General features: G+C 42.1%; 1 protein-coding gene across 1 annotated transcript in view; it reads left to right on the forward strand.

Moving 5' to 3' along the window:
• hs2st1a (heparan sulfate 2-O-sulfotransferase 1a) overlaps positions 1-23,544 on the forward strand; it is a 55,226-nt gene that overhangs the window by 26,253 nt on the left and 5,429 nt on the right. The window contains exons 2-6 of the mRNA XM_061693923.1: positions 17,947-18,200; positions 19,271-19,356; positions 20,703-20,841; positions 20,920-21,017; positions 21,713-21,870. Of these exons, the coding sequence (XP_061549907.1) occupies positions 17,947-18,200; positions 19,271-19,356; positions 20,703-20,841; positions 20,920-21,017; positions 21,713-21,870 (735 nt within the window). The remainder of the gene's footprint in view (positions 1-17,946; positions 18,201-19,270; positions 19,357-20,702; positions 20,842-20,919; positions 21,018-21,712; positions 21,871-23,544) is intronic.

Here is a 23,544-nt window from a genome sequence, read left to right on the forward strand (position 1 = left end):
GCCAGACTTTCAACACCCCTGCTTTAAAGTGACAAAGCCATTTTTGTGTGAGCATCTCTCTAAATCGCTCCAACAAAACAGCCTCATTTATTTGTCAGTTTTGCGCTGCAGCCGTCTGTTGTACGGAGGCGTCGCTCTCAAAGCGTGTTTGCTTGTCATCACTCGGATAACAATAGTGGCGCAGGTTCTGCTCTATTTCATTGGGCATTAATGCCCGTGTGTCATCGGACTTCACTGCCGCTTCCTCTGCTAATCCACAGACCCAGGATGAAAAAATGAAAAAAAAGGGAGGTTTAAACCACTGTTAGATTATGCCCAGTTTGAACATTTAATTCACAAATGTTTCGCGTACTTCTGTAGGACCATGCATTGAGAATCACTGCTTTACAGTATTTGTATTACTGTAGAAGCTATAAAAACCTATAAAAACAATGACAATTTAGGTAAAAAAAATAAAATAAACCACATATTTCCACAATATATCGTTTTAGGACTATAAAGCGCAATTAAAATCCTTAAATTTTCTCAAAAATCAAAAGTGCGCTTTATAATGCCTTATGTATGAATTCTGGTTGTGCTTACTGATCTCGAACCGATTTGATGTGGTACACGGCACTCAAAAATCTCTCAAAATGTTTTACTATGACTTTGGTAAACTACGAAGCCGGATTGTCGTAGCATTACGGCTACCGTAGTGAGGAGCCTCGTGGAGTAATACCGTAATTCCTCGTGTATAATGCGCACCCCCAAAGTTGACCTCAAAATTCTGGAAAACCCTTCAACCTATGAATCGTGCATTATTAGAATGCATGATTTTGCTTCTACCCATATGATCAAAACATGAAGTATTATCTGTATTTTGTTAGTTTGTTCAAATAATTATTCTGAAGTTAAGCACTTTATTTGAACACATAATACTTTGTTTTTATTTACTTGCTCCTATTTTCAAATTCACAGCCCTACTTTTATTTAGTAAATGAGAAAACACACATTTGTGTTCATATGTTTGATTACCCAGGCAGAATTTGTAAGATGTGTACAATTCTTTAAATAAAACATGAAGTACCAGACGGAACACATTTTATTTTAATGAGATTCAAATACAACTGTCGAGCATTTCAGAAAAGCATTATGATTAAACAAAACATAACCATAAAGTAATTAATGATGGTTGTTGTTCAGTCATCAGTTGTATTTAAAAAAACAAACAAACAATATTTCACAAATTCGGCCTGGGTATGTAAACTTATGAGCACAACTGTACATATATGCAGTCAAATGTACCCCTATTATATTGGAATGAAAGGCTACACTTTTTTCATAACCTCTAGGTGGCATACTAGAATGAATTTGTGCAACTTTTTCATAACATCTGGGGGGGGGGGCATATTGGAATGAAAGTGTACAGCTTTTTCATAACCTCTAGATGGCGGCATACATTTATAAAATGTGAAAGTCGTTTTCATTTTCTCCTATACCTATGTATATATAATGCGCACTATTGACTTTTGACAATTTTTTGGGGGAAAGAATGTGCATTATACACGAGAAATTACGGTACTTCCTGTGCTTCAACATAATATTAGGGTGTGTGTGCGTGTGTGTATGTGTGTAAGTGACTTATCTGACTGTTTTGTTTCGCTTGATGCGCCTTATAATCCGGTGCGCCTTGTGTATGAAAATAAACCCGTTCATTGGCAGTGCGCCTTATAGTCCGGTGAGCCTTGTAGTACGAACAGTACGGTAGTAGTATCTACATAATTTTAGCCTAATGGCAGGATTGCCTATGTCATTTTTAACTTGTCACAAAATACCAGTGTGCTTGCTTAAAAATTTTGTTTTCCTGTTGAGATTCTTAGTCACCAGATCACGGTAATTCGCAAAGGTTGAATTGAGGTAACTGGCCTCTTTTTGTTTGTTGAATTTGTTTTTTTTTTGTTTTTAAGAAACGTTCAAAATTGACTGTAATTGGCAATAATGCTAATGGTTTAATGATAAGTAGATATCTGTTCCACAAAAAAGCTGCCAGACAGCAGGGCTCCTAACACTGTAGCAGCAATTTTCCGACACGCTCCCATTATCCAAATGTTTGTCATGTTTGTCGTATAACAGTCCAAGACCGTGCAGAGGGATCCGCACAACCACCAGCATTCGATGAATGCCATTTTTTATAAAGCAGCCAGCCGGCCGGCCAAGTCTCTTCTATGTCATCCGTCATTGATTTTGCAATCCAGCGGCATCCGAGCAGAACGGGAAAAGCTGTGCACCTCAGTCAGGCCCCTGATAGCCAACCTCTATTACCCACCTAACCCAAGGCCTCGGTTCAAGGGGGCTAACCCTCTCCCGGGAAAGAAGCAAAGATGATAGATTTATGATCTTTTAGTATCCCATCACGAGTGACGCAGCAGCAGTTGTACATGACGGCCTGTCCCATTTTCGCAGATCTGGTGCCAAAATATGAATGATGACTCCAAATGCTTGTCTCTAATCGGCCGCGAAATTGCCTCAGTAAATATGTTCAACTACAAGCACTTTGTCTCCCTGCTGTCTCCGGGTGCGAATGAAAACTGGGGAGGGTAATAGGCTTGTAGTTGTCACAGTGTTTAAGACCCGTGTTGGATTCACGGTTCATAATTGGCTTTTAATGCACAGAGACGGCTCGAGGGGAGGAAGTGGCAGAAATGTGCAATGAAAGGAGGCCCGCTGTGTGGCCATAGTAATTCGGCCTTTTGTCGTCTAATTAAATGACCTCAGATGGGACCGCTAAGCTTAGTTTTGTGCGTATGTGTGCTGCCCCCTGATATGGAGGTTTGTGCCAAGTAGTCTGGTAATGAATGGGGCGTCTTCTACAAAGCCCAAGAAGCTGTCTTTGTCCTTCCCTGTTTGGAAATTTGGCACAAAAAAAAGTCTTTAGCGAGAGCTTTCGAGGCCTCTTAGCATAGTTTAGACGTTGTTGGTAGAGACACGGTTACCCCCGAGCTTTTCTCATTGTTCTTCGTAAAAAGTCTGGGATCCCTCTAAGACCTCTGAGGTTCGTGTTAATATGGATGGTCTCCTGTGTGTCCAGTCAGAAGAAAAGAGAAAAACTCAATTCATTGTGTAAATTATAAACATGAGAAACTTTTGCCCTCTTTTTATCTATGGTGTAAAATTCTTGACCTCTGTTTTGGCCTTTTTAAATCCTTTCCAATGCAAAGAGGCTGAATATGAGTTTGTTCTGGTCAGAGATTTAAATCATCATAAAATTTAAAGTATCTTTTCAAATCACTGCCAGCTGTTTTAGAGCAGTTTGACTGATCTTTGAAGACCCACATAATATTGTGTTCTGTGAAAATACTGTAGAAGAGTAGACTCTCTTCTTTCTTGCTTTTTCTGTGGAACATGGGTTTGTGTTACCAAAAGTCCCAGTTTCTGAACAAATAAAAAACAAAACGGTGAAAATGAGTTTTTTGCGAAAAGAAACGTCAAGCAAAACAGTGACTTTGACACTAATCTACTTGACTTTTCTGACACCTCAAACTAAAACTGAGAAAGGGCTTTTGATGACAAAACAATGGATTTACAGATATACAACTAGGAAACGCGCCGTGAGCGACGCTGACGTACCGCATGGCTCGAGTTGAACGTCAGTGACTTTTTTACATGGTGTTCCTCATTCACTCCATACATCACGTCATCTCTTCTCATGATCACGACACACGCTATCTAATACCTACCATACATACTCTGTTTATACCATGCATATACCATACAAACTGTACTCTGTTCGGGTTGAAGCTGCCTCAACTTGTGCGACTTCCAACGTGTTGGGATTTCTCTCACTCATAATCGACGGGAAAGGCGAGGTTCACCGCCTAATCTTTATCTTCCACTCAAAACCTGTGCTGATCTGAAATCCAATGCAATGCCGCCATCTACAGGGATCTGTTAGTCATCACAGTGGTTTACAAACCCTCTTCCTCGCCTACCAGTTGAAAATTGTACTTGGTGAATATATACAGTACGTGGGTGGCAGTAAACGGTTGGATTCCCGTATACGAATATGAACATCCACGGCAGTGAGTGAGTTAATAATCCCTGAATTACAAAATACACCCATAGAGCATTGAGGGTTAAAAACCAACTCTTCTGTTGAACAGGAATGAATGTCTCACATGTTCAATACTTTCATTTATTTATTTTGTGGTATTTTATTACACCTATGACCTGAACAGGAAGGCTTTCTTGACACGAGCAAACACAGTAAACCTAAAAAAAGCAAGCATATTTTGTCTTTATTTGAGATATTTAATCTTGGTTGGATTTTACTATTTGCAGTGTAGCATTTCCCAGTGTAACAATTTGAAATAAAATTGAAACCTTTCTTCACAGGCTTCAAATAATGATGACTGTGAAACAAACATGGCTATCATTGCGTTTTAATATTATTACATTTAAAAGTCTTTAGATGCCTTGTGCTCAACTGGCATTTAATATTTATTACCAGCATTGTTGCAGTTTAGACTCACTGCTACTCCTTTGACTATCACAGCCAGCTTTCCTAGCACCCCACTCATAAAAATAATCCAAGAAAGGATGCGTGAGCCCCAGGCCGTAAAGTTCGACCATTGCAACTGTTGTTGCTGCTGCTACCGATGTTGGCTGCCGTGTGAATGAATGTCTCCATTACAATTGTTGCTGTCAGCCAGACATCATTTTGCAGCCACCTGGCGTAACTCCACGTGTGCGCCAGACACGGGAGCAGTGCAGCTCCATCTGTAACCAGATACAGCTTTGATCAGGGGCAATATTTATAACTGCACAGGCAGGTGGAAGAGAAGGGGAAGTGAGGCAATTTTGTGCGTGGGGTAAGTGGTGGTAAAGTGATACCAAGTACAATGCAACTTTGGTTTTCATGTGCCCTCATTTTTGTACAATCTGGGCCTGGACTTCATTTCTGGGCTTCCCCTGTCAAATGGGAACACAGTCATTCTCACTGTGGTGGACATGTTTTCCAAAGCAGCACACTTCCTGGCACTTTCCAAGCTTCCATCTGCCAAGGAGACTGCCGAGCTGTTGGTCCAGCACGTTTTCTGCCTGCATGGCATCCCATCTGATATAGTCTCTGAAAGGGGCCCCCAATTCACCTCGTTTGGAGAGCGTTTTGCACAGCTCCTTGGCCATGTCCCCTTGTCAATGCTCCTTAGGCTACCAACCTCCAATGTTCCCATCGCAGGAGCATGAGCTTGCAGTCCCTTCAGTGAAGGCCCCAGACGGCCCCGGAGACCCCGGATGCACAACGTGGAAGTCCCGAGTGAGCGAGTCATCCACGATAAACGCAGACAGCACCCAAGAACGTTCCTCGGGCCTGTAGCCCTCCCAGTCCACCAGATATTGAAACCCCCTCCGACGAGACGACAACAGCCACCTCACAGTGAAGACAGGGCCCCCATCCACCAACCAGGGGAGAGGAGGGGGTCTGGAAGATGGAACCAGAGGGTAATTCCGGGCGGGCTTGAGCAGGCTGACGTGAAAAGCTGGGTGGACCCGCATCGACCTTGGGAGCCTAAGCTTCACGGTGACAGGGTTGATGATCTTTGTGATGGGGAAGGGCCCAATGAACCTGGGAGCAACCTTCCTGGACTCCACCCGGAGTGGAATATGCTTTGTGGAGAGCTAAACCCTGACCCACTTTGAAAATAGAGATGGTTGGTAACCATGCACAACGTGAAAAGGCGATAGACCAGTGGATGCAGAGGGGAGGGAATTGTGAGAGAATTTGACCCAAACCAGTTTCTGAGACCAGGATTGTGGCTCCTGTGAAGCGAGACATCGGAGCCCAGTCTCCAGGTCCTGGTTCAGCCTCTCGGTTTGTCAGTTGGTTTCGGGGTGAAACCCAGATGACAGACTGAAGGTAGCACCTATGAGATTGCAAAACTCCTTCCAAAATTGCGAAATGAATTGGGGACCCCTATCAGATACCACATTCTTGGGGAAACCATGGAACTTGAATACCTTATGTATCATTAACTCGGCAGTGTCTTTAGCTGAGGGGAGTTTCGGAAGTGCAATGAAGTGTGCCATCTTAGAGAATCTGTCCACGACTGTGAGAATGGTGGCATTTGCTTTCGAGGCCGGTAATCCCATCACAAAGTCTACGGAGATGTCTGACCAAGGACGTTGTGGTATTGGCAGGGGTTGCAACTCCCCAGAAGGAGCACATACGTGGCAAGCATTGACATAATTGGTAACATCCCTTCTAAAATTGGGCCACCAAAAGCGCTGTTCGACCACAGATTGAGTCTTGGCAATGCCTGGGTGACATACAGTCCGGTTAGTGTGAGCCCAGTGAATGACTCTTCCCCTTAAGGTCGGAACCACATAAAGCCTGTTTTCAGGGCAATTTTCAGGGCTAAGAGTGTTCTTCAGAGCATCCTTTACCACAGTCTCAATGTGCCAAACAAAAGCAGAAACGAAACATGACTTGGGCAAAATGGTTTCAAGGTCAGACAAATAATTCTCTACGCAGAAAATGCGCAATAAAGCATCTGGCTTACCATTTTTAGAACCAGGTCGGTAGGATAACGTGAAATTGAATCTTGTGAAGCCCATCTAGCCTGCCTCGCATTTAATCTCTTAGCAGACTTAAGATATTCCAGGTTCTTGTGATCTGTCCATAATAAAAACGGAGTATGTGCCTCCTCTAGCCAGTGCCTCCACTCCACCAAAGCCACCTTGACTGCCAGCAGTTTACGGTCACCAATGTCATAATTTCTCTCGGCTGGGGTCAGTTTTTTGGAGAGAGGATGTAACTTACTATCCTTGAGACATTTCTAGGAGAGCACTGCTCCTATACCGGCATCAGACGCATCAACTTCTACCACAAACTGCTGTTTGAGATCTGGCAAAGTGAGGATGGGAGCGGAGGTAAAGCTCGATTTAAGAGAACTGAAATTCCTAATGAACTTTCTGTAGAAATTAGCGAACCCTTAGAACCTTTGTACGTCTTTGCGTGACGTGGGAGTGGGCCAATTAGTAACGGCATCAATTTTGCAAGCGTCCATTTTGATTTCACCTGGAGTCAGCACGAACCCCAGAAAAGAAATGGACGCCTTGTGGAACTCACATTTCTCAGCCTTGACATAAAGTTTGTTCTGCAGTAACTGCTGCAATACAGAGCGGACATGAATGATGTGAGTCTCCTCATCTGGGGAGAATATCAAAATATCATCCAAATATACAAAAACGTATACATTCAACATGTCACGCAAGACATAATTGACAAAGTTCTGGAATACAGCGGGAGCGTTAGTTAGTCCAAAAGGCATCACCAAATACTCGTAATGTCCCGTTGGTGTGTTGAATGCTGTTTTCCATTCATCCCCCTCCCTTATCCTGACTAGATGATATGCATTTCTTAAGTCAAGTTTGGTGAAAACCTTGGCTCCCTCCAGGACCTCAAAGCCGGTGGAGATGAGAGGAAGAGGGTACCTGTTTTTCATGATTATGTTGTTGGGACCCCGGTAATCGATACAGTGTCATGTCCTTCTTGTCCACAAAGAAGAATCTGGCTCCCGCAGGGAGAATAATCACGGCTGCCAGTGATTCATTCACATACTCCTTCTGTGGGGTGGAAGAGATTTGGCCTTGGACTTGGAAAAAACGTCTTTAATGTCCTGGTAACAGGTGGGCACCTGAGATAAGTCAGGATCCCCAGATGGGGTCTGAGGATTGTCATTTGAAACATCGTCCTGAAAATCACATTGAGGCTTGAAACAGTTCTGGGCGCAATTGCTGCCCCATGACATAACCTGCCCAGAGGACCAGTCAATGCGGGGGTTATGTAATTTCAACCATGGATTCCCTAAAATAAGGTCATGATTCATGGCGTCAAAAACATGAAAACTAATGCGTTCCGAGTGGGAATCAGGAAATGTCAATGTGAGTGTTTGGGTGCGGTAAGTGATCTTGCTCATAAAACTGCCGTCTGCAGCATAGGTGTTGCGGTGCCGTTGTATTTGAAAGGTTCTATGGTACATTCGTCTAACGGGGAGGGAGTTGTGTAAGTTTGCGTCAGAACCAGAGTCAATTAATACAGGTGTATAAATTTCTTGATCAGGAGAGCATAGTGTCACTTTAGGAAGAACCCGGGTAGGGTCTTCCTAAATGAAATTTAGACTCACCGCTCCCGTGCCCTTGCTACTGGCACCGGCATCCTTGACATGACAGTTGCTCACGGAATGACCCAACTGCCCGCAGTAGAAACATCGCCCTTCCCTCAGCCGGCGTTGACGTTCCTCAGGGGAGAGACGGAACCTGTCCAGTTGCATGGATTCATCCGTGGTGATGCTAGTCAGTGGGTTGAGACCGGAAACAGGGGATCTGCCTCGGTTTGGCTGGTCACCGGGGCTCGTCCTCCAAGTGCGCGGCAACCAAGCCCTCCACTGAACTCTGTCCAGCTCGCGATCCAAAAGTCTTTTGTCGATCTTTACGGCAAGAGCGATGAGAGTGTCCAAGTTGGTCAGCAGGTCGAGCGGGACCAATTGATCCTTGACGGCGGGGTATAGTCCTTGGAAAAAATGCATCGAGCAGTGCCCTATTATTCCACTGACTCTCAGCTGCTAGAATGCGAAACTCAATCGTGTAATCTGACACCCTGCGCTTGCGCACCGGGTCTGAGTCTGCTGGGTCTATGTTATGGCCAGTTCGTTCTGTCATGAACGGAACAGAGGATAGGACCCAAAAATGCACGACTCCAAAACAAATGGACAGTTTCAAAAAGAGAGGTTTAATATACAGGCAGAGGTCGGTACACAGACAGGCAATCCAAAAAAGGCAACAGTATCCAAAAACGTGAGGCAAAAAGGCGAAGTCGAAAATCGGAACAGGGTCTAGTCTTACTGCGAGTCTGTGACGTGGAAACAAGGAATGCTGGAACGCGATGACAAAGTAGAACGAACTGACGACTAGAAATAATGAGACACGAGGTTAAATGCAAGGGATAATTAGGGTGAACGAGGCACAGGTGGTGAAGATGCTCTCAGGAGCAGGTTGGCACGAGACAGGGGGGAAACAACAACCGGAACACACACCCGTGACAGCGGGAGCAAAACTGAGTTCGGTTGTACTTTATTGAAGTATTTAACAATGTACTCACGTTATTTTGTTTATCAATCCTCATCCACAAATCCATCAAAGTCCTCATCTTCTGTATCCGAAATGAACAGCTGGGCAAGTTCTCAATCAAACACACCAGGTTCGAGTCAGTCTCGTTGCTGTGCGAAAACTCGAACAAGCATCCACAATCCATTCACAAATTGTGGCGTAACTCGCCGGGCGCTGCCTCCTAGTTTTAGTAAAGCTGTGTTCGCTGTCATCCTAGGCTCCCACGGCGCTCACTTCACTTTGAACGCCCTGTTTACACGGATGTCCAGCGGTTCGTCAAGCCTCACGGATTGATGGCAAGCCCAGAGTTATTGCACTCAGTCGAATGGTGACTAGAGACGCGTCTCCCGACTGTTCTTTGCTCATTAATCCTTTGCCCGAGTAGGTCTTCCAACTCGGGCCACCTCGCCTTGTTTCCACGTTTTGTTTTTCTTTTTTTTCCGCAGAAACTCAGCTTCGTCTTCTTGACTTGGCGAAGCTCGTTTTCCTGCTTCCTCCAGTTGTGAACCATGGATTCATTGATCTTGAATTCTCTCGCGGCTGCTCGATTCCAATGTTCCTCCGCGTAACTGATAGCTTGCAGTTTAAACTGTGCTTCGTAGGTGCTCTCATCGTAGATTACATTTTCGGGGGTCCTTAGCCAAACCGATGTCGTTTTGCACAATGCACACCCCGGAAATGCTCCCAGTCCGTCAAGCGGTTAAAAGAAAAAAAAACACCCTGGCACGGGGTCGTGGCTTTACCGTCCTCCTTCTCGCACCCTCCCCACGTCCGCTTTTCCTCTGTGTAACCAGCGTGTCAGCAGGAAATGCTAAAAAAAATAACAAAATAAAATTTAAAAAAACAAGTCAAGCGGAGCGCTCATCACACAACAACATTTATAGATGTTGGAACTCGGTGCACACATAAGGCGTGCTGCATTATAAGGCGCCCCGTCCATTTCGGAGAAAATTTAAGACTTTTAAGTGCGCCTTATGGTCGTGAAAATACGGTACATAAATGTACCACCACTAAGTTTATGGAGACCATTGCTGTGCCACAAACTGTGAATGCTGAGACAGTTGATGAACTTTTGGATAATTTCACCTGTAAAATCTCAAATGTCATGAATGCTGTCGCTCCTATTAAGACTAAGACAATCATGAGGCGACCTAGAACAGCGTGGAGGAGCACAATGATCGTAAAGACCTCTAAATCAAAGTGTAGGAAAGCAGAATGTAAGTGGAGAAAAACTAAACTCCAAATTGACTATGACCTTGACAGTCTTTCTAATTTTAACCAGGAGTTAGTCAGGGCTAGACAGCAACACTTTTCTGAAATCATCAGTAAGAACTTCAACAATACTTGCAATCTGTTTGCTGTGGTTGACAAGCTCACAAGCCCCGCCCCACCTCCCCCCGAAATCAGATTGCTACAAAACTCTGAACAGCAGATAAATGCAATGAATTTGCTTGTTATTTTAGTGAAAAAATACAATCCATCGGGTTAAATATCAGCACAAATCAGCACAATGATAAAATGATACTACTTCTGAAGCCACCCAGGAAATACTCTATTACCATGTCAGACTTTGATACAGTTGACAAAAAACTGTAGAGAAAACGGCTCAGCAGCTGAAACCATCAACGAGCTGTCTTGACCCAATACCATCTAACTTTTTCAAAGCTATTGCGAAGTCTATGCGAGCTGATTTGCAGCAAATAATCAATTGCTCACATCAGTCAGGCGAGTTTCCTAAAGCTTTCCTAAAGTTTCTAAAAGTAGCTGCCATTAAGCCTCTGCTAAAAAATAGAACGCTGGACGCTTCCATGTTAGCAAGCTATAGATCCATCTTAAATCTCCCTTTCATAGCCAAGATTGTTGAGAAAGTTATTTTTAATCAACTCACGAATTTCTTTAACTTAAACGGACTTTTTGACAAATTTTAATCAGGTTTCCGAACTCATCACAGTACAGAATCTGCTCTTATTAAAGTGCTAAATGATATAAGGTTGAATACTGACTCAGGAAAAGTGTCAATTCTGGTCTTGTTGGACCTCAGTGCGGCTTTTGATACGATAGATCATAATATACTGCTGAACAGGTTGGAAATATGGGTAGGACTAAATGGAACAGTCCTTAAATGGTTCAGGTCTTACCTGGAGGAAAGAAGTTATTTTGTAACCATTGGAAGTGTTCAATCTCCTCGAATGGCAATGACCTATTGGGTCCCTCAAGGGTCAGTTCTTGGACACCTTCTGTTTAGCCTGTATATGCTACCCTTGGGTCAAATTCTTCAGAACTTTAATTTGGACGATCATAGCTATGCAGATGACACACAGTTATATCTAGCAGTGTCTCCAGATTACTACAGCTCAATTGAGGTGTTGTGTCACTGTCTAAAACAGATACATAACCGGATGAGCCAAATGTTCTTCAATTAAACCACAATAAAACAGAGATAATTGTTTTTGGCAATAAAGAAAAGAGGATTGCTGTTAGTAAATACCTGGAGTCACTCTCTTTAAAAACCAAAGACCAAGTTTAAAACCTGGGTGTTCTGATAGATTCTGACCTGACCTTCAACAGTCATATCAAATCAATTACTAAAACTGCCTTCTACCATCTGAAGAACATATCCAGAGTGAAGGCTTGCATGTGTCAAGCAGACCAGGAGAAGCTCATCCATGATTTTATCTCAAGTAGACTTGTCTATTGTAATGGTCTTCTGACTGGACTCCCTAAAAAGAGCATTAAACAGCTGCAGCTCATTCAGAATGCTGCAGCTCGGGTTCTGACCAGAACAAAGAGGTCATGGCATATTACTCCAATTCTAAAGGAATCAATGCGCGTTTACCTGAAGCATTTCATACATTGTGTAAAAGGCTTCAACAGATGACAGGGCGAATTCCACAATGCAAGCTTTCATTAACAACTCAAGGCAATAATTCCTGCAGTCTGCTCTGCAACACTCGGACAACATTGGTGTAACATATTTTGTCAAAAGTCAGACCTTCAAAATAAAAGCACACAGTATAATAACACAATCTTTACACACTTTCTTTGTCCCCATAGTGGCTTATTTAGCAATCGCCTACAATAAACAAGAACAAAATAGTTTGTGTGACTGCTAAATAACCCACCATCGGTCCAAAGAAAATGTAGTGAAACCATTGTTATACAAATATACAAGGAATTTCTGTAAACAGGCCCTGAATGTTTAGGTTAAAATGGCAAGAAAAAAAATACATTACAATGGCATTTAAGGGTGCATATGGAAATGTTTAATTGGCGTGAGGGCTATGGGGAAACACTGAAAAGTTTTTCCACTGTCAGGGATCCCTGGACCCAAAATGTTTGAAAATCCTTGCTTTTAAGGTGGCAAGGATGTGACAGCTATGAGCTCCCACGGATATTAGGGGTTCCAGTGCTGTGCAGCATCTCTTCCTCACACATGCACAAACACACACACACAATCCAGTCCTTACTGCAAGCTTTTCTGAGCGTTGTCAACAGCAGTCAGTCTGCCATGAATTCAGATGAAGAAAAGCCTGCAGACAACAAAGGCAAGAGGATGCTTTTGTGTGGAATCCTTTCACACTACTACAGTTTACACACACCACCCTTCCACCCTCCTCATTTGTAGTGAATTGATGTCTTGTCCCATGTCCACTAGCTTTCAAATAACTGTCACTTACCTGTCAAACTGCCAACCTCTCACCTTCAGCCTGTCACCTCTGGCTCTCGTCTCACAGCTTTTTCATCTTTTCATCTCAACCCCAGTAGATAAATCTTGGTGGGGTAAATCAAGTCACACTATCCTACGCTGGGTGAATGAGATATTTGATCTAAAGTAGGACTGAACCATCCATCCATCCATCCATTTTTTGAGCCGCTTATCCTCACAAGGGTCGCAGGAGTGCTGGAGCCTCACCCAGTTATCATCGGGCAGGAGGCGGGGTACACCCTGAATTGGTTGCCAGCCAATCGCAGGGCACACATAAACAAACATCCATTCGGACTCACATTCACACCTAGGGGCAATATTTTCTCACGCACTTGTTCACAAAGAGGTGAACCTCGGCCCATCTTTGCTTGTGAATGAGTGAGCAATTCAGGGAAGTTTCTTTATACCCAATCATGGCACCCACCTGTTCCCAATTAGCCTGTTCACCTGTGGGATGTTCCAAAAAGGTGTTTGATGAGCATTCCTCAACTTTCTCAGTCTTTTTTACCACCTGTCCCAGCTTTTTTTGGAACCTGTTGCAGCCATAAAATTCTAAGTTAATGATTATTTGCTAAAAAACAATCAGGTTTATCACTTTGAACATTAAATATCTTGTCTTTGTAGTGTATTCAAATAAATATAGGTTGAACATGATTTGCATATCATTGTATTCTGTTTTTATTTATGTTTAACACAACGTCCCAACTTCATTGGAAGTGGGGTTGTAAAACACATTACAAACATTTTTGTTTTTTTGGGAGGCTGGAATGAATGATTGATTTTTGCCATTAATTTCAATGGGGAATGGTGATTTGAGATAAGTATGTGTGGTCCGGATCTAATTAAACTTGTCTCCAGGCACCACTGTACTTTGTTGTAGCACCTTTTTATTTTATCACAGCATTAATTTTGGGGGGTAGAAGTCTATCAGCATGGCACATTTGGAGTTAATGTCTGAGCACTCTTTCTTGGAAAAACAGTCCAAATTTGCAAGGCCATCCCTTGTGCAAAGCCCTCTTTCAACTCTCAACTGGATTTAGCTCCAGGCCATTCTAAAACCTACATTTTCCTCTCGTGAAGCCATTCTTTTGTGGATTTGGATGTATGCTTTGAGATTGTCATGGCGAAAGGTAAAATGTCTTCTTCATCTTGAGCTTTCAAACAAAATGCCTGACGTCTTTGTGACAGATTGCATTTGGAACTGTTCATAATTCTCTCCATCATGACTCGGGCTCCATGTGGAGCCGAAAAAAAGGCTGACGTTTACTGACTCTTTAACATGTGTTTCAATCTGAACAGCCCCACTTACTATATAAGCACACTTGCATAACCACGTGATTTTAGTTTTTGATTTTACATAGGTATATAGAAAGTTGTCTGAGTATGGTTTTAACAGGCCTTTGAGACATTTTGCACGCTGATGACCAGAATAAACAAAGAGAGGGAGCATTTGGTAGGAGAGCACAGGGTTTTTTTGTTCAGTGAGCCATTATGACACCTAATATATTCTGTCTTCTCAAAAACTAACATGAGGTCCACATGCACTATTTAATGCGAGTTTCCAACACCAGTTAATTTTTTTATTAGTATTATTATAGTATTTATTATTGTTGTTGCAATTTCCAATGGTGTGCTCTGCATAATACTGAGAGCTTCTACAAAATGCCTTGCTGAACTTAATTTTTCCGTCTGGTAAAAATGCGCACAGGCCCTGTTGTCGCAAGTTATTCTCAGCAGTCTCTCTGGTGTCTTGTGCCTTTTTTCCTCCACACAAGTACTGTGTGTCCTTTCCGAACAACTCAACTTTGGTTTAATCTCTCCACAGAGTAGCTCACCAGTAGCACTGCGGAAATAGTGTTGAGCATTCTGCACTGTGCTCTCGTAGTCACCTTTAGTCACCTTTTTAGCTCCAGTCTTCACTCAGTCTTCACTCAGATCTTCAATAGATCTTTGGAAATGTGCGAAGTTCCATCCTGTTTCAAACGCTCCACCATCATTCCAGTCCCCAAGAAACCTGCAATCTCGGGTCTGAATGACTACAGGCCTGTCGCTTTGACATCTGTGGTCATGAAGTCCTTTGAACGTAACGTGCTGGAACACCTCAAGAGTGTCATAGGTCCCCTGCTGGACCCCCTGCAGTTTGCCTACCAAGCGAACAGGTCTGCGGATGATGCAGTCAACATGGGACTGCACTTCATCCTAGAACACCTCGACAGTGCAGGGACCTACACGAGGATCCTGTTTGTGGACTTCAGCTCAGCGTTCAACACCATCATCCCTGAACTCCTTTCAACCAAGCTTCTCCAGCTCAGCGTCTCACCTGCCATCTGCCAGTGGATTTACAGCTTTCTGACGGGCAGGACACAGCAGGTCAGGCTGGGGGAGGCCACCTCATCCACACGCAGCATCAGCACTGGGGCGCCCCAAGGTTGTGTCCTCTCCCCGCTGCTCTTCTCTCTCTACACGAACGACTGCACCTCAGCGAACCCGACTGTCAAACTCCTGAAGTTTGCAGATGACACCACTGTCATCGGCCTCATCAAGGACGGTGACGAGTCTGCATATCGACAGGAAGTGGAGCGGCTGGAGCTGTGGTGCGGCCGACACAACCTGGAGCTGAACACGCCCAAGACTGTAGAGATGATCGTGGACTTCAGGAGGCATCCTTCGCCACAGCTGCCCCTCACGTTGTCCAGCTGCCTTGTGTCAACCGTCGAGACCTTCAAGTTCCTGGGAATTACAATCTCTCAGGACCTGAAGTGGGCGACAACATCAACTCCATCCTCAAAAAGGCCCAGCAGAGGATGTACTTCCTGCGGCTTCTGAGAAAGCACGGCCTGCCACCGGAGCTGCTTAGACAGTTCTACACAGCGGTCATCGAATCAGTCCTGTGTTCTTCCATCACAGTCTGGTTTGGTGCTGCTACAAAAAAGGACAAACTCCGACTCCAACGGACAATCAAAACTGCTGAAAGGATTGTCGGTACCCCCCTACCCACCATTGAGGACTTGCACGCTGCCAGAACTAAGACAAGGGCGTGCAAAATCCTCTCGGACCCTCCGCACCCCGGTCACCAGCTCTTCCAGCTCCTTCCCTCAGGTACGCGCTACCGATCAATGCAAACTAGAACTAGTAGACATTCCAACAGCTTCTTCCCTCTTGCGATCAACTTCTTAAACACCTAACCTATAATTCCATTACAGCAAGCTGGCAATTTTTTGACTTGAGCCAATTATGTATTACTCGTGCACTCACTGTAGTTGTCTCGCCATGCTGCACTATTTGCATATACTGGCCACTCATGCCAGAGTCGCATCTGCTCCATTTGCACACTGATTGAGGAGTATCTGTAACATTTGCACAACCGACATTGTCCCAGATGATCGCACGACTCGTCACTTTAAACCGCATACACTCCTTGAAGTCTCGGCGCCCTTTGCACAATGGTCATTGCACCGGACTATTGCAATATTAGTCATTCGAACTGCTCTAAGTGCTGGAGGGGTCTGCATCTTTTTGCACAATTGTTTTTTGTCAATGTCTTTATGTCTCCAAAGTGTTCTGTAAATTGACTGTCTGTTGTACTAGAGCGGCTCCAACTACCGGAGACAAATTCCTTGTGTGTTTTGGACATACTTGGCAAATAAAGATGATTCTGATTCTGATTCTGATTTACAGGACGACTACTCCGAGGGAGAGGAGCAACAGCGCTGAATTTTCATTATTTAGAGACAGCTTGTCTTACCATGGACTGATGAACAGCAAGGCTTTAAGAGATAGTTGTTGTTGCTGTTTATATAAAAAAAAAAACTTTTCCAATTTCATGCAAGTTAACAATTCTTAATTGTAGATGTTCGGAGAGCTCTATTTTGCGAGGCATGATTCACTTCTTATGCATAGCAAATTAAGTTTTTCAGAGGGCAGGGCAGCTTTAACCAATGCATCCAATCGGGTCACATTGATTGGACTCTAGGTTGGTTCACTTCTGACTCCAGTTACCTCTTGGATTAATCATTAGTCTTGGTTTTCACATACTTTTTAATACCCCACTGTGACTGTTTCTGTTGTGTTCAGTAAAAACAGAATCATAGACAGTGGCATCTTAAGATATGAGAGCTCTGACTTACACATTTTACGAGATACTAGCAGTGGTTGTGCTGATTTTTTTGCTTTGACTTTCAAGCAAAACTTTAAGATATGTGCGCTGTTTGGTGGCAGTGAACTAAACTCAACTCACTTCACAACAAGCAGCACTTTGGGAAATAGTGAAATTTGAACAATTCTTCAAAAAAGAGGCTTTAAGCTGTTTAATGCCACTACCAGGCTGCTGAGCTTAATGCTAAAAAAAAAGTAAAACGCTATAGAAGTGGTAACGAATGGCATTGGAGTCGCCGTCGCAGTGTTATAACCCTTTAAGCAACAGATATTTAAACACAAATGGTGAGGCAACACGTAGACAGACTATAACATTACTCAAAGGCATATATATCATATATTTTTTACCCTCCACAGAAATTGACAAATATTACTTTAGCTTACTGAGGAGTTTTGACTATCTCCTCCGTCTCCGTATATATCCATATGTCTGCATTTTACTGCCCCCCAGGTGACTAAGGTACACATACCGGAAGGAGCCGCACAGTCACAATGAATTAATCATCATGTGCAAACTGTTTAGTTCTTCACTTGCTATTTAATTATGTTATTACTATACTGTATGTTTTTGTAAAGTACAATACGCTCCGAGTTTCCTTGTTAAAAAACACATTACAAAAATTTTCTGTTGGGGTTTTTTAGGAGGCTGAAACGGTTTAGTGGCATTTCCATTAACTTTAATGTGGAACGAAAGTTTGAGATATATGTTTTGAATTGAGCGTGGTCACGGAACGAATTAAACTCGTATCTCAAGGCACCACTGTAATTGTTGTTAGTTTTATTAGTAGAATGTGTTCTTTCGTTGTTGTAACTTAGATGAAGATCAGATCCCATTTTATGACCAATTAATTTACTAATCGACATAATTCCAAAGGGTTTAAGTACTTTTTCAACTGTATACATTTTTTATAGCTCTACTGAACTGCCTGTCATTCTTCCAGAGCGGGCCATTGCTCGGCACGAGGTACGGGAGATCGAGCAGCGGCACACCCAGGACGGCCTTCGGGAGCGGGACTCGTTGTGGCCAGCTACATGCGAGAGCGACGACGAAGTGGTTATCATCTACAACCGCGTGCCCAAGACAGCGAGCACCTCCTTCACCAACATCGCCTATGACCTGTGTGGGAAGAACCACTACCACGTCTTGCACATCAACACCACCAAGAACAACCCCGTCATGTCCATACAGGACCAGGTCACAGTCTATTGCATTTTAAAGTAATCACACGTTATACTTAAGTAGAAGTATGGCTACTTGTGTAAAAAAAAAAGAGACTCTTGTAAAACCAGAAGTACTGAATCGACTCCTTCAGAAATGGCAAATCCTTACTTAAGTAGAAGTGCAGATACTACAGAGACTCTTGTAGAAGTCCTAATTCAACTCGTTCAAGTTGTGGCAAATAGTACTCACACGCTCCACTTAAGTAGGAGTACAGATAATTAGGTAAAAAAAGAGACTTGTAAAATTAGAAGTACTGATTCAACTCCCTCACAGGTGTGAAAAAAATCACCAGTTTAAACTGCAGTGGTACCTTGATTTATGAGCTTAGTTCGTTCTATGACCAAACTCGAAACTTCGAAGTTTACTTATTTCAAATCAATTTTCTCCTCTGAAATGAATTGAAATGCCATTAATCCCCCAAAACACCACTATTTTTTTTGTATTTAATATAGAAAAATAGCACCATATTATATAAAAATATAATTAAAAAATCATTTAAGTTTTACTAAGTTTAATTGGTGTACATACTGTAGTATCTGCATATTGCATGTGTGGCGCAAAGAGGCCTAGTGAGTGACGTCAGTAGCCGAAATCAGATCAGGCAGAGTCAGCTCAGCCGGTTAGTCTGCGTGTGAGCTTCTGAGTGTAAGTTGTGGTCAACAGCAGCTCCTTGCAAGTGTTCTCATTTGTGTGATTGAATGTCTGCCCCGTTCAATAAACGACTGAAAATGCATTGGCAACTGTGGCTCTCCTTACCCACATGCGAGGGCATTACAGTACCATAACTGCTCAATTTTCAAATAACAAAAATTTTAGATCGCAACACAAAGCAAAAAAAAAAAAAAATCAACCAAGCAGGAACTCTTAACTTGTGAAACTCAGAAGTTGGGGCACTCTTAAGTCAAGGTAACACTGTATTAATATAGGCTATAGATTTCAGTTATTTTGTATTATTCGTTGGGGTTTACTGTACACTGCCTTTGGATTCATATTCATTGATGGACTGCAATATATCATACAAATTAGTATTTTGCTTGGTTCAGGTGCGGTTTGTCAAAAATGTGACTGAATGGAGGGAGATGAAACCAGCTTTCTACCATGGCCATATCTCCTTCCTGGACTTCACCAAGTAAGAACGTGTGCAGTTGACTCCTCCTTGTGGTGATCCAGAGCTATGTAGTTACACAGGAGAGTGAGCCTGTTGCCTCTATGGCAGACTTCTGTGCTTAGGATGCCAATGAATAAGATGAGATAGATAAGTTATGCTTTATTTAGACCCAGAGGGGAAATACAGGTGTTAAACAAATGAGTACATTTTAAAAAATAAAATATTCCTTTTAAGAAAAACTATTCCTCTTGTTAAAAAACATGCACATTTATGTAAACTATGTAATATAGTGTAAAGAAATATATTTTTTGTGTAAAATTTTTGTATTGTATTATTTACAATAAATTAATTAATCAATTATTTGATGAGATAAATGAATATAAACAAGTAAAAGATTACTAGATCCATGTAAAATGTATAATGATTTATTTTTATAATAAAATATTTAATTCTCATGTTTTATTGTTTAGAATTAATTTAGTTAATCCATTATTTAATAGATTTTTTTATTTTGTGGATATATTTGCATTTTATTATTTATAATAAATCACTTAACCATGTTTTATTTCATTGACAATTATTTTTATTTTGATTAGCCAATTATTTAATAAAATACAAAAAGTAAATGTAAATGTACATTTTACCAAGTCACTGACGGTGTAGTGGTACACTCGCCTGACTTTGGTGCGGGCAGTGTGGGTTCAGTTCCCACTCAGTGACGGTGTGAATGTGAGTGCAAATCGTCAAATAGTGCATTTCAATATGTGCCCTATGACTGACTGGCGACCGGTTCAGGGTATAGTCCACCTTTCGCCCAAAGTCAGCTGGGATAGGCTCCACGCCAAGATTAAAAAAATAAGTAAAAGCATGTGGAATACGTAGTTCATTTTAATATTAAAATGTATTTTCAAATAGTTTGATTATAAAGAATACACCAATTACTTAATAAAACAATCTTAAATGTATATGTGATCTTTTTAAAAAAATATATAATTAATAATTGGTATTTTATTTCATAATTATTTACCAATTATTGAATTAGAAAAATAGATTTAAAATGATTAAAATGAATACATTTTAATTAATCAATTGTTAAATTTTAAGCTAAATTAATACTCAACTTAACTTTATTTATAGAGGTCTTTAACAACAACCGCCGCTGCAACCAAGTGCTGTACATTAGATTGAACATAAAACATAAACCACAATAAAAAAAATATAAAAATAAGAAAAGTTAAATAATGAATAAATATAAAAATAATTGATAAATACAGTAAATCAATGAATGAAACCCGTAAGTCAAGAGACCAATGATCTGTGTTCCGTTTTTCAAATCAGTTTGGTTTTTAACCTAAGTCACTTCTCAGGTTTGGAGTGAAGAGGAAGCCAATCTACATCAACGTCATCAGAGACCCTATTGAAAGGCTTGTGTCCTATTACTACTTTTTGCGTTTCGGAGATGACTACCGACCTGGCTTGAGGCGCAGGAAACAAGGAGACAAAAAGGTCAAAATCCAAAGACCCACACATTAATGAATTCATTATGTGTAAATGTATTAATTTCACATTTCTGCCGTGTTTCAGACGTTTGATGAATGTGTATCAGGTGGCGGCTCTGACTGTGCCCCTGAGAAGCTCTGGCTCCAGATTCCCTTTTTCTGTGGACACTACTTTGAATGCTGGTCAGTGGGAAACCCATCCATCCATCCATTCTCAACACTGCTTATCCTGGTTAGGGTCGCAGGGCGCTGGAGCCTATCCCAGCTGACTTCGGGCGAAAGGCAAACTACACCCTGAACTGGTCGCCAGTCAGTCGCAGGGCACATATAGACATGGACAACCATTCGTACTCACATTCACACCGTCACTGAGTGGGAACTGAACCCACGCTGCCCACACCAAAGTCAGGCGAGTGTACCACTACACCATCAGTGACTCCAGTGGGAAACCCAAAAAGACAAAACCAAACAAACTGATTTAATATCAGCGAAAGCATAAAAACTAATTTTGTCAGTGTCACATTCCGCTGTGATGGGAATCGAAATGTGACATTTTTGCATCAGTGAAATTTACCTTACCACACATACACTACTACTTTTTTCTTAGATTTAATTTTTAGTGTTAACCTTTGAGTAGAGTGAATTTAGCACATATTTCCATCACAGACAATGAAACCGCTCCTAATCCTTGCCTGTTTTTTTTTTATTTTATAAGCCTTTTTTCCCTAAATCTTATAACTACACAGAATTTTTCTTTCTTTTTCCTTACTTTTATACTAATCCTTCCCCTTGTTATCATTCCTCCTTTCCCTTATCTGGTCCTGTGAGCATTTCTCTGCCTGTGCGGGATTAAAAATGCAACGTTTTGTCTTTTGCAGGAACGTGGGTAGCCAGTGGGCTCTGGAGCAGGCTAAATACAACCTGGTGAACGAGTACATGTTGGTCGGAGTGACGGAAGAGCTGGAGGACTTTGTCATGATGCTGGAGGCGGCTCTGCCACGCTTCTTCAAAGGGGCCACTGATCTATACAAAACAGGTGTGCATCCAAACAACTCACCATAATTAATAATAATAGCAAAATTGTCTAAGTCATTTTTGAGAAGAGTCCAGTTGCCTTGATTCAATGTTTGCGAATTACCGTGACCTAAATGACTGAGAATCTTCACAGACAAAGAAAAAAACTACATTTTTAGTGTTAGTATTTTTATTTATTTTGTGATAGTTGGCTAAAAAACAACTCGGGCAAATATGCTATTAGGTTAATGAATTGCTACCTCTTTGCGTGAACAGCTCATCCCTTGATATATCGCAGATTTTTCACAGATTCACGTTCACACCTATGGGCAATTTAGAATATTCAGTCAACGTGTACCCAGAGAAAACCCACGCAGGCACAGGGAGAACATGGAAACGATTTTTGCTTTGTGTTTCCAGCCAAAATTTGAGTTGGGGGTCAAGCTTCAGATACGCCACAGCTCGAGTGAATTGAGAGAGGGAAAAAAAGAGCAATTAAGGTACTGCAATGCCCTCGCATGCGGGCAAGGAGAGCTGCAGTCGCCGATGTACTTACACAGTCAAATACACAAATACAAAATGAGAACACTTGCCATCTAGCTTCTGTAGGGCACAACTGACGTCCAGATGCTCACACGCAGACGAACCGACTCCAGCTCCTGACATCAGCCACTAGGCCACGCACCTTAATGGCACACATCAAACACACACACTACAGTACAAACAGTAATTATACTTTATTAAACCACGTTCAAGTCACTGATGGTGTAGTGGTACACTCGCCTGACTTTGGTGCAGGCAGCGTGGGTTCAGTTACCACTCAGGGACGGCGTGAATGTGAGCGTGAATGGTTGTCCGTGTCTATGTGTGCCTTGCGACTGACTGGTGACCAGTTCAGGGTGTAGTCCGCCTTACGCCCGAAGTCAGCTGGGATAGGCTCCAGCGCCCCGTGACCCTAACCAGGATAAATGGTGTTGAAAATGGATGGATGGATGGATAAACCACATTCTATTTTATGTTTTAATACCATTCATTTCTATTTTATTTATTAAAAACGCAAAACAAAAAATTGCGGGGTTTTTTCAGGGCTGGACTGGATTAATGGCATTTTGATTCATTGCAATGGGAAAAATTGATACACATGTAAATTGATTTACAAGCTTAGCCACAGATCACATTAAACTTGTAAGTCAAGATACCACTCTGACACCACACATCTCACACCATGAGATACCATCAGATGTTGTGCACGACCCTAAAAACACATTTGCATATCAAGGTGTTGTCTTGTTTATAATGTGACTAATTATTTAGGTAAAATTTTACGTTCAGTAATATAACCTTCTATTCTGCATTCTCCTCACTTGAGTCTTGTGATTGATTTAACTGGGGGCACTACAGCCTCAGATCACCTCAACTCCAATAATTGTTAAGCACCATCCAAATATAGACTTTTTTTTCCCTTAGTATAATAATAAAGAGACATCAGTGTATAGGGGTGGAGCGAGAGATGAAAACAGTGACAATAGTGAGCCTGTAAGTAAGTCTGCTTCATGCTCTTGACCTTATTCCCAACACCTTGACGAATCTTGTTTAACTCATTCACTGCCAGTCCTCCATGTTAACGTGGACATTTGAATTCAACACCCATCAATGGCAGTGAATGTCTGAGCAGATCGCAGCAATTACCAATCAC

Source organism: Phycodurus eques, chromosome 13 (assembly GCF_024500275.1).
Source record: "Phycodurus eques isolate BA_2022a chromosome 13, UOR_Pequ_1.1, whole genome shotgun sequence".
Classification (NCBI taxonomy): domain Eukaryota; kingdom Metazoa; phylum Chordata; class Actinopteri; order Syngnathiformes; family Syngnathidae; genus Phycodurus; species Phycodurus eques.